Genomic DNA, 12877 nt, shown 5'->3' with positions numbered 1-12877 from the left:
GGGGAAGGGCCTTAGAGGCGTCGTCTACGAAGAGGCGGGGAAAGAATGAATGATAGGTGTCAAGCTCTTGGAGGTTTTTGTTTGTTTGTTTGTTTGTTTGATTGATTGATTGATTGATTTTTCTTACTGTGCTTTTGAGGCTTTCAGGCTAGCCTTGAACTAGCCTGGCTAGCCTTCCTTGGTTTTCCTGACTCTGCGTCTCCAGGGTTGGGGTTACAGGGTTTAAATGTCTTTAGAAGAAAAAGAAAGGAAAGAAAATTACCCGTTATTTGTGTGTGGAGGGTCGAGAATATAGAGTTCTCTCCTTCCACCATTTAGGTCCAGGATAGCTAACACTTATAGTTTATAACAGTTGCAAAATTACAGTTTTGAAGTAGAAAGGAAAATTTTGTAGTTGGTTACTACAACATAAGAAAGGAACTGCATTAAAGGGATTATTATACCATCAGGAAGGTTAAGAACCACTGGTGTCCATGGCAATCCCTGTCTGATATTTCTTCTTTAATACCATGACATTTTATTTGATACTGATAGAGGAATAAAATGAATGCTGTTTGCTCACTCTGGAGTTCTTGTTGTGTTTTTGAAATGAAGGTATTGATTCTCAGGTTGGCCTTCAAATGACTGTGTAGAAGAACAGGGATGAATGTAGATACACCAGAGCATAGATACACCAGGGCAAACGATAAAAAGCCGGAGGCCTCAGCTATGCATAAAGAAAACAAGACTTGCCCAGAAGGCAGAAATAGTCTCCCCCAGCTAGAGAACACCAGTTAGATATTTAATACCAAGCGGTGAGCCCTTGAAAACATACTTAGGCAAACCACAGACAGATTGAGGGAGAATATATTTAGGAATGTGTATGTATACACTTGTAGGCACTTAATAACAAGAGCCCACGAATTTGAAACCAACAATCAAGGGGCATATGCGTGGGTGTTTGGAGGGACGCTAGGGAAGGGAGAGATGTCATAATTCTCATAATCTCAATAAACTAATAATAAGAAATGAAGAAGAGAAAATAAATCACTGTGTAGAACTGATGCTTCTCCCTGTCTCTGTTTCTCAGTGCTGGACTTCCAGATGTGTGCCACCCAGCCTGGCCTGTTTGACCTCTTCAGTAAACTCCCAAGCCAAGTCTGGGAACTGATGAGTTCTGTTCTTTTCCAGCCGGGCCCCTCAGATGAGGGCTGCTCCCAGAAGAGCACCAGCAGCTCAGCCTCCAGCCACAGCTGCCGCCCCATCTGCAGTCGGCTCCCCTGTTGCTGCCCCTCTACAGCCAGGCCTGATGGCCCAGATGGCTACCACTGCAGCCGGTGTGGCTGTGGGCTCTGCGGTGGGGCACACCCTGGGTCACGCCATCACCGGGGGCTTCAGCGGAGGGGCTAATGCTGAGCCTGCGAGGCCTGACATCACTTACCAGGTGAGGCTTGGGCAGCGTCTCCTTCCTGTGCCTTCATTCCTAAGACGGGTTGGCCGCTGGCAAGCATCTTTTAGGAATAAGCATTTGCTCTGATACCATGAGGACCTGAGTTCAAATCCCGTGAACCCACAAAATGTCAGGCATAGCCGTACATAGCTGTAACTCCTACATTGTGGGGCGGGGACAGGCAGATCCCACAGCAGGGCTGGCTGTGTTCTGTTGAGATGAAATAAGTTTCTGGTTCAGTGGGAGGCCCTGTCTCCGGGAAGTAAGAGAGAGCGGTAGAGGAAGACAGGTGATGCTTGGTCAGTCTCCCCTTGTGCACGTCTGTCCACACACTCACTCATGGGAGCATCACATGCAAAGCCACATAGGGTGGTCTGAGTCACAGCAGGAGTCCAGCCTACCACTGCACAACAGCCATTTTCCCTTTAGATGGTATTTGTTTTTGAGAGGATCTCACTCAAGCTAGCCTTGAACTCAGGGCAAGCCTCCTGCCCTGGCTTTCTTTCTGTACTTATCTTGGCTATACTTATTTGGGTTTCTATTGTTGCTTTTGGAGACAAAGTCTCCACTGTGACCACAGTCTGCTCCCATTTAAGCCGAAGATGACATGAGTTGTTATTTTGTCTTTTGTTTTTGAGTTGGAGAGGACATCTTCGTTCTTTAAATCATCTTCGCTGCCATGGTCCTGGGTGGCACTAAGTTTTCACCTTTCCCTAGTTGTTTCCCCAGCTCCCAGTGTGTGAGCGCTGTCCTCCTGTGGTGCCTTATGCTCTCTCTTTTTTTTTTTTTTTTTTTTTTTCCTTTTTTTTTTGGGGCTGGGGACCGAACCCAGGACCTTGTGCTTCCTAGGTAAGTGCTCTACCACTGAGCCAAATCCCCAACCCCACCTTATGCTCTCTTATCTCAACACAAGATGTTGTGTCTTGGCAGGAGCCTCAGGGGACCCAGTTGCAGAACCAGCAGTCTTTTGGACCTTGCTCTCTAGAGATCAAGCAGTTTCTGGAGTGTGCTCAGAACCAGAGCGATGTCAAGCTCTGTGAGGGCTTCAATGAGGTGCTGCGGCAGTGCAGGATTGCAAATGGTAGGTGACATCCGTCTGCTCGGGGCGGTGGGCCTGAACCTTGTAGGGTAGTGGTTGGGTCATTTCCCGTGGCTTGAGACCTCTTTGGGGTTGAAAGACCTTTTCATAGGAATCCATCCATGTGTACTCAGTAGCGAGACGCCATCAGCTCACCAACCCCGTCACATACACCGTATACAGGTATAAGTGTTTGTGACGGGGTTGGTGCCACGATGTACCAAGTGGACCAGTCCCACATGTAGAGAGCAGCTACTATCTTGAAAGCAGGAATATTGGAGGTAAAAGGACACTTCATGTAAAGCCATGGACTACCGCAGAAAAAGAAACCCGTATCACAGGAACTTAGCCTGGATGCAGATTGTTTGGGTTTTCTGTTGTGGTTGCTGTTTGGTTTGATATTTGATACCCGGTTTTTCTGTGTAGTCCTGGCTGTCCTAGAACTCACTCTGTAGAGCCGGCTGGCCTCAAACTCCCAGAAATCAACCTGCCTCTGCTTCTCGAGTGCTAGGATTAAAAGTGCTGCTACCACCTGGTGTGAATTTTTTTTTTTTTTTTTTTTTTTTTTTTTTTTTTTTTTTTTCTTCGAGCTGGGGACCAACCTAGGGCCTTGTGCTTTGCTAGGCAAGCGCTCTACCACTGAGCTAAATCCCAACCCCATGAATTTTTTTTTTTTTAAATACATTCATCTGTGGGTGGTGAATACTTCCCCCTTGTGATAATAACAGGTATAGAAATCAAACCCACCCACATAAACACACCCAGAGAGAGTGGTAAATCACAGGAAACTTTAATGTACTGAATGATGCCATGTATTGTCTTTTGTTATTAAAGCTGCTGTTGTGTATTGTCTTCATTAGTGGACCATCCCCCGACAGTGGATCATGGAGAGAAGAATGTTAAAAGAAGAAAATATAACGAGGGCTTTTTACAGTATGGTTTTACCTCAGCCATCACAGCGGGGACTGAGAGACCGCAGTGTGTCATCTGTGGGGTGGTTCTCTCGGCGGAATCTATGAAGCCCAACAAACTGAAACGCCATTTTGAAAGCAAGCATTCGAGCTTCGCCGGCAAGGATACCAACTATTTCAGAAGCAAAGCTGATGGGCTCAAGAAAGCCAGACTTGACCCTGGCAGCAAGACCTACAAACAGAACGTGGCAGCCGTGCAAGCTTCCTATTTGGTGGCCCTCAGAATCGCCAGAGATATGAAACCTCACACCTTCGCCGAGCATTTACTGTTCCCAGTGGCCAAAGACAGCGTCCGAGTTATGATTGGAGACGAATTTGTTACGAAATTGAGTGCGGTTTCCTTATCTAACGACACCGTCCGAAGAAGAATCCACGACATGTCTGCCGATATCCTCGATCAGGTAATCCAGGAAATTAAATCCGCTCCGCTTCCAGCGTTCAGTATCCAGCTCGACGAATCGACAGACGTTGCAAGCTGTTCGCAGTTACTGGTTTACGTGAGGTATATTAAAGATGGGGACTTTAAAGATGAGTTTCTTTTCTGCAAACCTCTTGAAAGGACAACTACCGCCCTTGATGTATTCGAGGCAGTTGGCTCATTTCTGAGACAGCATAAGATCTCCTGGGAAAGCGTCTGTGGTGTTTGCACAGATGGCGCTCCAGCCACGCTAGGATGTCAGTCTGGTTTCCAGCGTTTGGTCCTAAATGAGTCACCAAAAGCCATTGGAGCTCACTGCATGATGCATCTGCAGACACTAGCAATGAAGACCCTGCCACAGGACTTACAGGACGCCATGAAAAGTGTCCTGAGTTCCGTCAGTTTCATAAAGGCGAGCTCTTTGAACAGTCGACTGTTTCTGCAGCTATGCAGTGATTTAGACGCTCCGAGCAAAGCCCTCCTTCTTCACACTGAGGGGAGATGGCTGTCAAGAGGAAAAGTTCTAAAACGTATTTTTGAGCTTTGTGACGAGCTCAAAATGTTTTTTAATCAGAAAGCCATACGGCAGTTTGAGGCGCTTTTCAGTGATAAAAGCGAACTGCAGAAGATAGCTTACTTGGTCGACATCTTTACCATCTTGAACGAGTTGAATTTATCACTGCAAGGACCAAATTCATCGTGCCTCGATTTGTCGGAAAAGATCCAGTCATTCCAAATGAAACTTCAGCTCTGGCAGAAGAAACTGGACGAAAATAAAATTTACATGTTGCCTACGTTATCCGCTTTCTTTGAGGAACATGACGTTGAACCACACAAAAGGACGACGGTGGTGACTTCCGTGAAAGAACACTTGGACATGCTTGCCGGTGAAATTTCTTGGTACTTTCCCAATCTACCTGACGTCCCATTTGCACTTGCCAGAAACCCATTCACAGTCAGAGCTGAAGATGTCCCCGAGACAGCGCAAGACGAGTTCATCGAGCTTACGAACAGTGATGTGGCGAGAGCCGATTTCTCCACAATGCCAGTGACACAGTTCTGGGTCAAGTGTTTGCAGTCGTACCCGATTCTGTCTGAGATGGTGTTGCGACTCCTCCTTCCATTCGCAACAACATCTCTTTGTGAAACAGGGTTCTCCAGCTTGTTGGTCATCAAGTCCAAGTACAGAAGTAGGCTTGTCGTGGAAGACGACCTCCGGTGTGCTCTCGCAAAGACCACCCCAAGAATTTCTGATCTGGTGAGAAAGAAGCAGTCTCAACCCTCGCACTGACTGACGTTGGCTTTTTACAAATAGTGTTCTGAAATGTAGCAATGTGGTTTACCTCATTCTAGTAAGACTGTTACCCGTGCCACACTGTGCTTCAAGACAAAATTTCATATACTCATCATTAGTAATAAATATTTCCACAGAGAAACCCTGTCTCAAAAAAAAAAGATTTTACAATATAAAAGTACATAATTGTTTTTGTGATTAATCACTGTGCTTTTGGTTATGTTCAGTTTATAATAATGAAAATACATTGTACATATTTATACTATTCATAACAATAGCAAAATTATAGTTACTAAGTAGCAACGAAAAATTATAGGGGGGGTGTCACTACCACAGCATGAGGACTGGTATTGAAGGGTTGCAGCGGGTCCTGGAGAGATGGCTCAGAGGTTAAGAGCACTGTCTGCTCTTCCAGGGGTCCCAGCAACCACATGGTGGCTCACAACCGTCTATAATCAGGTCTGGTGCCCTCTTCTGGCTTGTAGGTGTACATGCAGGCAGAAAGCTGGTTGCAGCATTAGGAAGGTTGAGAACCATCCATAAGTACAGTTCCAGGGGATCTGTTGTCTTCTGACCTCTGGGCAGCAGGCATGCATGTGCTCCACATGTACATGTGCAGGCAAAACAGTCCTACACGTGAAATAATTAAGTCTTAATTATTTTTGTTTGCCGTTCATTGGTTCCTTGTCCGTACCTGTATCTGTGTAAAGGTGTCAGAACTCTTGGAGATGGAGTTTCAGACAAGAGTGAGCCACCATGTGGCTGCTGGGAATTGAACTCAGGACCTCTGGAAGAGCAGTCAGTGCTTTTAACTGCTGAGCCATCTCTCTAGCCCCAAATATAAATATTGTTTTTAATTTTATAAAAATGCCCTACAGACAATTTCATGGAGACAGTTTTTCAATTGTTTCATACTTCTCATTGATGTTACATTGCCAAAAACCAGCTAACACATTGCATTAGCCTTGATTCTTCCCTGCATTGGGAGGACTTGTGTAAGTCACGTCCCATCAGAAAATGTATCCCCACTGTTAATTTTAAACAGCTAATTTTTAATTTTTTTATTCGTTTATTTGGGTCAGCTATGGTATTCCACCTCTTTAATCCCAGCACTTGGGAGAGAGAGGCAAGGCGGGCCTCTGAGTTTAAGGCTCGTTAGAGCCATACAGTGAGACGCTGCCTAGAAACAGTTACTGTAGTGTTGCTGGAATAAAACACATGGCCAAGCAATTGACAGAAGACTTTATTTGGGGTTACAGTTTCAAAGGGTTAAGTTTTTCAAGGGTTGGAAGCAGCAAGCGGTAGGCAGAGTGGCCATATCAGGATGCTGAGGACTTACAGCCTGTACAGTAACTAGGAAGCAGAGTCAGTAACCCAAGAAATCAAAGGTCACCTCCAGTGCCAGATGTGATGACACATGCCTTACAGAGTTCCAGACCAGCCAGGGCTACATACTGAGACCCTGTCTCAAAAAAAATTTTTTTAAAAAGGGCTGGGCATTGTGGAGCACACCTTGAATTCCAACACTTGGGAGGCAGAGGCAGGCGGGTCTCTGAGTTCGAGGCCAGCCTGTTCTACAAAGCCAGTTCCATGACTACACAGAGAACCCGTGTTTCAAGAAAACAACAAAAAGATGGACTTGTGCTAAGAGCTTTAACTACCACGGACAATAAATGAGTCAGTTGTATGTGAGTGAACTACCATGGACAATAAATGAGTCAGTTGTATGTGAGTGTGTATACTTGTGTATTTGTGCGTGTAGTTCCGAGGAAAACTCTTGGGGGTTGAAAATCTCACTCAAATCAAAGTACCACTTAAATGAGTTAAGTTTGATGTGGGTGTGTGTCCTGCCACCTTATGCCAGCTCGGAATGAAACTCAGGTCATCAGATCTGCATAGAAGTTCTTCTAGATCCGTTAAGCCATCTTGTTAGCAAACAGCTGTTTTTATTTTTTGTATTTGTGCGTGTGTGTGTGCGTGTGTGCGTGTGTGCGTGTGTGTGTGTGTGTGTGTGTGTGTGTGTGTGTGTGTGCACGTGTGTGCTTAAACAATAAATGCACTTACCCACTTAGCCATCTTGGAAGACTTGTTTCAAGATATGTAGCCAAGGATGACCTTAAATTCATCAGTGCTGGGACTACAGGTACGTGTCATGTCACTTGAGTTTTTGAGACAGTCTCCCTATGTATGTATTCCTGGCTGTCCTGGACCTCACAGATGCTCATACATGGGTCTTCCTTTAACTTTAACTTTTTTGTTCCTTTGTTTTGTTTTGTTCTGTGTTTTGTTTTTGGTTTGTGTGTGTGTGTGTGTGTGTGTGTGTGTGTGTGTGTGTGTGTGTGTGTGTGTGTGTTGTTTTTGGTTTTGTTTTTCTTCAAGGCACGGTTTCACTGTGTAGCTCTGGAACTCTCTAGACCAGGCTGGCCTCGAACTCACAGACATCTACTTGCCTCTCCCCTAGTGTTGGGATTGCAGGCATGCTCCACCTTTCCTTGTTTTTACTTTAGCTTTGTCAGCATTCTCAGGGTTTGATTGTATGTGTGGAGGATTGTTCCTTTTTTTGTTTTTGTTTTTGTTTTGTTTTTTTTTTTGAAACAAGATTTCGCCTTGCAGCCCAGGCTAGCCTGGAACGTGAGTTGACACTCCTGTGTCAACCACTTGAGAGCTTAGGACCACAGGCATGTACCACCATCACCACCACCACATGAGTCTAACATAACATTTATGTATTGGTTTTGAGACATGGTCTCATTTATGTAGCCCTTGCTGGCCCGCAGCTCACTATGTAAGCAAAGCTGGCCTTCAACTCACAGAGACCTTCCTGCCTTTGCTTCTGCTTCCTAAACACTGAGATTACAGCTGTACACCAATAAACCTGGCTGGTCTTTGTTGGCCTGAGGACTAAGAAAGTGGTAGTGCTTAAGGTGTTTGAGACCCTAGGAATTAATCCTCAAAATACTCAGTCTATTAAGTCCAATATCCGTGGTTTTTTTTTAAGGATTTTTTTAAATTTATTTCATGTATATGAGTACACTGTACTCAGACACAACAGAAGAGGGCATCAGATCCCATTACAGATGGTTGTGAGCCACCATGTGGTTGCTGGGAATTGAACTCAGGACCTCTGGAAGAGCAGTCAGTGCTCTTAACTGCTGGGCCATCTCTCCAGCCCTAAGGATATCTATTAATGATTGTTTTTCTTTAAAATGGTTATGTGGAAGCCATTCAGATAGTTCATCAGATAAAGGTGCATGTTGCTAAGCCTAACGATTTGAGTTCAACTCACGGCCTCCGCAGGGTGGGAGGAAATAATAGATTTCCAAGAACTGTCCTCTGATATCCATATGCACACACACATTGATTTTTTTTTTTTTTTAGTTTGCATGCATTTATTTGTGTGAACGAGTGTTTTGCCTGTATGTATGTGTGCCCCACCAGACCAGAAAAGGGCGCTTCGAATGCCCTGGGACTGGAGTTATAGACAGTTGTGAGCTATCCTGTGAGTGTTGGGAGTAGAACCCAGATGCCCTACAAGAGCAGTTGGCGTAACCACTGCGAACCCTATCCAGCACCTTGGTTCTAAGATGCTACTTGTGATGTTTAGTAAGTGTGTCTCCTCAACTTACAAGGCATGCCTTTGGATGAATTTGTTGAGGGAATTTCCAGAGATTATAGACTGGGGGGGGCTGGAGGGATGGCTCAGCGGTTAAGAGCACCGACTGCTCTTCCTGAGGTCCTGAGTTCAAATCCCAGCAACCACATGGTGGCTCACAACCATCTGTAATGAGATCCGATGCCCTCTTCTGGTGTGTCTGAAGACAGCGACAGTGTACTCATATAAATAAATAAATAAATAAATAAATAAATAAATAAATAAATAAATAAAATCTTAAAAAAAAGAATCTTTAAAAAATATATATATACCCTTTCTTAAACTGAAGATTGCCAAGTCTTTGGTTATAGCAATGAAAAAGTAATGCCGAGAAGAGAATTTTCTTGTCTCACGAATAAAGAGAAAGTAATCCAGCAAGCCATTTTCTTTTTGCAAAAAATGAACCCAAACTGGGCTAGCAAGTACTTTTGATCTGAGGTCCTCGTCTTTTATTCCCATGTTAAGACTACTGGTGTGCCCAGCCACACCTGATTTATACAGGGCTGGGGATGGAACCCAGGCGTTTGTGCATGCTAGCACTCTACCCACTGAGTCACACACATCCCCCTGTTCGTTCCTTCAGGTGTTTTTTTTTTTTTTTTTTCGGAGCAGGGGACCGAACCTGGGGCCTTGCGCTTGCTAGGCAAGCGCTCTACCGCTGAGCTAAATCCCCAACCCCCCTTCAGGTTTTTAATTAACCGAACCAGGTTTAATACACTTGTTTTCAAATCGGGTCCCGGCACAAACACAATTCGCGATCTGGAACAAAGAAACTGGAAGTCACGCCCACTGTGAGGTCACAGAGGGTTTCTACAGCAGAGCCAATAGGAGCACTGGGCGGGGCCTTTTGGCCGGAGTAGCCAGCGGCGGCGGCGGCGGGCGGAGCGCAATAGCGATGGACTCTCCAGTTCGTCCTCCTGTCTCCCGCCCAAGGACTCGAGGCCGCCCGCCGCCGCCGCCGGAGGCACTGCCCACTGTCGGCTTAGAAGAGGAGCTGTACGATTGCCTAGACTACCACTATCTGCGTGACTTCCCGGCCTCCGGGGCTGGACACAGCAAGGGCCGGACGCGGCGCGAACAGCAGCTACGCACCAACTACACAGTGCCCGGCGGCCACGAGCGCAAGGTGGCACAGATACTGCTCAACGGGCAACGCAAGCGGCGCCAGCGCCAGATGCAACCGCGGCCACGCACACGCCTCGCATGAACGGGTATGGGCACGCCGAGCCCATTGGTGGGGTATAGGGAGTAGAATGTATATCCCAGGCTGGCCTCGAACTCACTGTGTAGCGGAGGAGTACCTTGAACTCCAGATTGTCCTGCATTCAGCTTCCAAAGGCTGGGATGATAAGGCAGCATGTGCCACAATGCCCAGTACTTCTTTTCTTTTCCTATCCTCTCTTCTCATCTTTCCTTTTCTTTTCTGATAACTGTCTCCTAAACTGACCTCGAATTCATCACCCTCCAGCGTTTACACCCAAAAGCTGAAATTTCAAGCATGATTTCAAGCATGATTCCCTGCTGTATTGTTTTGTTTTCTTTTTTAAAAATATTTATTTATTTATTACGTACACTGTAGCTGTCTTCAGACACACCAGAAGAGGGCATCAGATCTCATTACCGATGGTTGTGAGCCACCATGTGGTTGCTGGGATTTGAACTCAGGACCTCTGGAAGAGCAGTCAGTGCTCTTAACCACTGAGCCATCTCTCCAGCCCAGTTGTTTTGTTTTATTGATAATGCCCGTTGTAGCCCAGGATGCCATAATGTCTGGCAGTCCTCAGCCTCTCTTGTCCCAAGATGACAGGTCTGTACCATCATGCTCACCTCTCATTGGTTCTGAGACTTTCCAGCACTAGTCGTAACTGGACTGGCTCCTCCACCCCAACGCAAGGGTTTCCTGACTGCCAGTGAAAGTCTACCATTTGGAAGTTTGCAGTTGTGTGAGAAAGGTCTAGATTGGAAATGTAGGGAAATGTCTGAGGAAATACATACGAGAAGGGTGGCTCACACTGGTCTGGTAATCCATCTCTGGCCTCAGTAGACTGCTTGAGTTTGAGGCCAACCAGGAACACCCTCTGAGACATTGTCTCACAACAAAACTGCCCCCTCCTTGTTCCTTCCTCCTTTGCTTTCAATTGCTGTAGTAAACATCCGACAAAAGCAACGTGGACAGGAAAGGATTTATTTCATCTTAAAGCTTACAGTCCTTCCTGAAGTCGGGACAGGAACCCAGAGGCAGGCACAGTCCACAGAGGTTCACGTACCTCCTAGGACCATCAATCAGCCCAGGGTGATACTGCCCACAGCGGGCTGAGCTCTCCCACACCAGTCATTGAGAAAAATGCCCCCACTGACTTGTCTACAGGCCATTCCGATAATAGTGGTGTCTTCCCAGATGGCCCTAGTTTGTGTCGAGTTGACAGAAACAAAAACCAACAAACCAGCAGACAGAAACTGGGCATGACAGTGCCCAGGTCTGTGCGGCTTTAAACTAGGAAAGTGAAAGAGGGGGTCAGAGTTCAAGGTCAGAGGCTGGAGCAGTGGCTCTGCAGTTAAGAGCACTTGCACTCCTTCCCCTGCTCCCCCAGCTGAGGACGGAACCCAGGGCCTTGTGCTTGCTAGGCAAGCACTCTACCACTGAGCTAAATCCCCAACCCTGAGCACTTGCACTCTTGCAGAGGATCCCTCCCTGCACCTGCATTAGACGCCTCTTAACCATCTGTAGCTCAAGTTCAAGGGGATCCAACACCCTATTCTGCCCTGCCCTCTGAGGACGCCGCATGCATATCACACACAGACACTTGGGCAAACACTTTCGCCCATAAAAATGGAAAAGGCAGCTGAAAGTTCAAGATGATTGGCTACATCGTATGAAGCCAGCCTGAGCTACAGGAAACAGGAGAGGAGAGGCTGAGACCACAGCTCAGTTGATAGTGTTCCCTAAGTAAGCATAAGACTTGGGTCAATCACTAGCAGTGCATAAATAGTATTAGGGAGAAAGAGGAAGGAGAAAAGTATGTGCATACACACACACACACACACACACACACACACACACACACACACACACGCACACACACAATGGGCTGGAAAAATGGCTCAGGGGTTACTGACTGCTTTTCCAGAGATCCTGAGTTCAATTCTCAGCAACCACATGGTGGCTCACAACCCTCTGTAATGAGATCTGATGCCCTCTGCTGGTGTGTCTGAAGACAGCTACAGTGTACTCACATATAAGATAAATAAATCTTTGTGTGTGTGTGTGTGTGTGTGTGTGTGTGTGTGTGTGTGTGTGTGTGTGTGAGACCTACCAGTGACTTTGAGCTCTTTTATTTTCACTCAGGAACCTGAGACAGGAGGATCTTGAGTTGGAGCCCAGCCTGGACAATATTGTGAGTTTCAGAATCCCGTGGGACTGGAGTGATACCTCATCTCAAGAGGAGAGAAGACAAGTAACTTCTAGTGCTCTTCCGAAGACTTGGGAGAATCATTGATTTTTGTTTCTGTCTTATTTCCTACAGGAAACCTGGAAGACCTGCTAAAAGTATTTTCCAACTCTAACTGAGGTCCTCCGTGTTGGTCAACTGGACTTTTTGACAGTGTTTTAAGTTTACTGCTCTAGTCTTTTTTTCCTCACTAATTAATTATTAAATAAGTAGTTTCCTAGTGGGTATACCTTTTTAGGGTTTTCAATTAAAAGAGGAACAGCAAGAATGTAATTTAACTCTTCTGGCTTTTTCTCTCTCCCCACCCCTACCTCCAGTTATTGTGGAGGTAACTGATCTCCAGTTCACAAGTATCTGGTCTCTGACATAGAGATCGATTGCAAGCCCAGGAGGGTAACTGGTTTGCTAAAGCGATTGCAGCAAAAAGCCTGAGAACCTGAGTTCGATCCTTAAAAGCCATGTTTTGAAAAGCTGGGCATAATGGCCCACACTTAAAATCCCACCCATTGGGAGGTAGAGCAGATTCCTGGGACTCATTGGCTAGCCAGCATAGCCTAACTTCTGTGTTCCAGGCCAGTGAGAAACA

At 46.0% G+C, this 12877-nt stretch overlaps 2 protein-coding genes across 3 annotated transcripts; both read left to right on the top strand.

The window, feature by feature from the left end:
• Positions 1–1144: 1144 nt before the first annotated feature.
• On the top strand, positions 1145–5345 carry LOC116885643 (protein ZBED8-like). The gene is made up of 3 exons (XM_032886952.1): positions 1145–1423; positions 2360–2510; positions 3368–5345. The coding sequence occupies exons 1-3, from the start codon at positions 1184–1186 to the stop codon at positions 5185–5187; spliced, it is 2211 nt and encodes a 736-aa protein (XP_032742843.1). The 5' UTR covers positions 1145–1183; the 3' UTR covers positions 5188–5345.
• A 4353-nt stretch (positions 5346–9698) lies between these two features.
• Positions 9699–12564, top strand: Nupr2 (nuclear protein 2, transcriptional regulator). 2 transcript variants are annotated; one of them, XR_004386029.1, is made up of 3 exons: positions 9699–10053; positions 12189–12237; positions 12367–12564. XR_004386029.1 is itself a non-coding variant. In XM_032886951.1 (2 exons), the coding sequence occupies exon 1, from the start codon at positions 9738–9740 to the stop codon at positions 10047–10049; it is 312 nt and encodes a 103-aa protein (XP_032742842.1). In that variant the 5' UTR covers positions 9699–9737; the 3' UTR covers positions 10050–10053; positions 12189–12564. The 2 variants fall into 2 exon arrangements, 1 of the variants encoding a protein (XP_032742842.1); XM_032886951.1 differs by having other exon boundaries at positions 12189–12564.
• Positions 12565–12877: the final 313 nt, after the last annotated feature.

The sequence above is a fragment of the Rattus rattus genome, chromosome 16 (assembly GCF_011064425.1).
Source record: "Rattus rattus isolate New Zealand chromosome 16, Rrattus_CSIRO_v1, whole genome shotgun sequence".
Taxonomy (NCBI): domain Eukaryota; kingdom Metazoa; phylum Chordata; class Mammalia; order Rodentia; family Muridae; genus Rattus; species Rattus rattus.
This window is presented reverse-complemented; position numbering and strand designations above follow the sequence as displayed.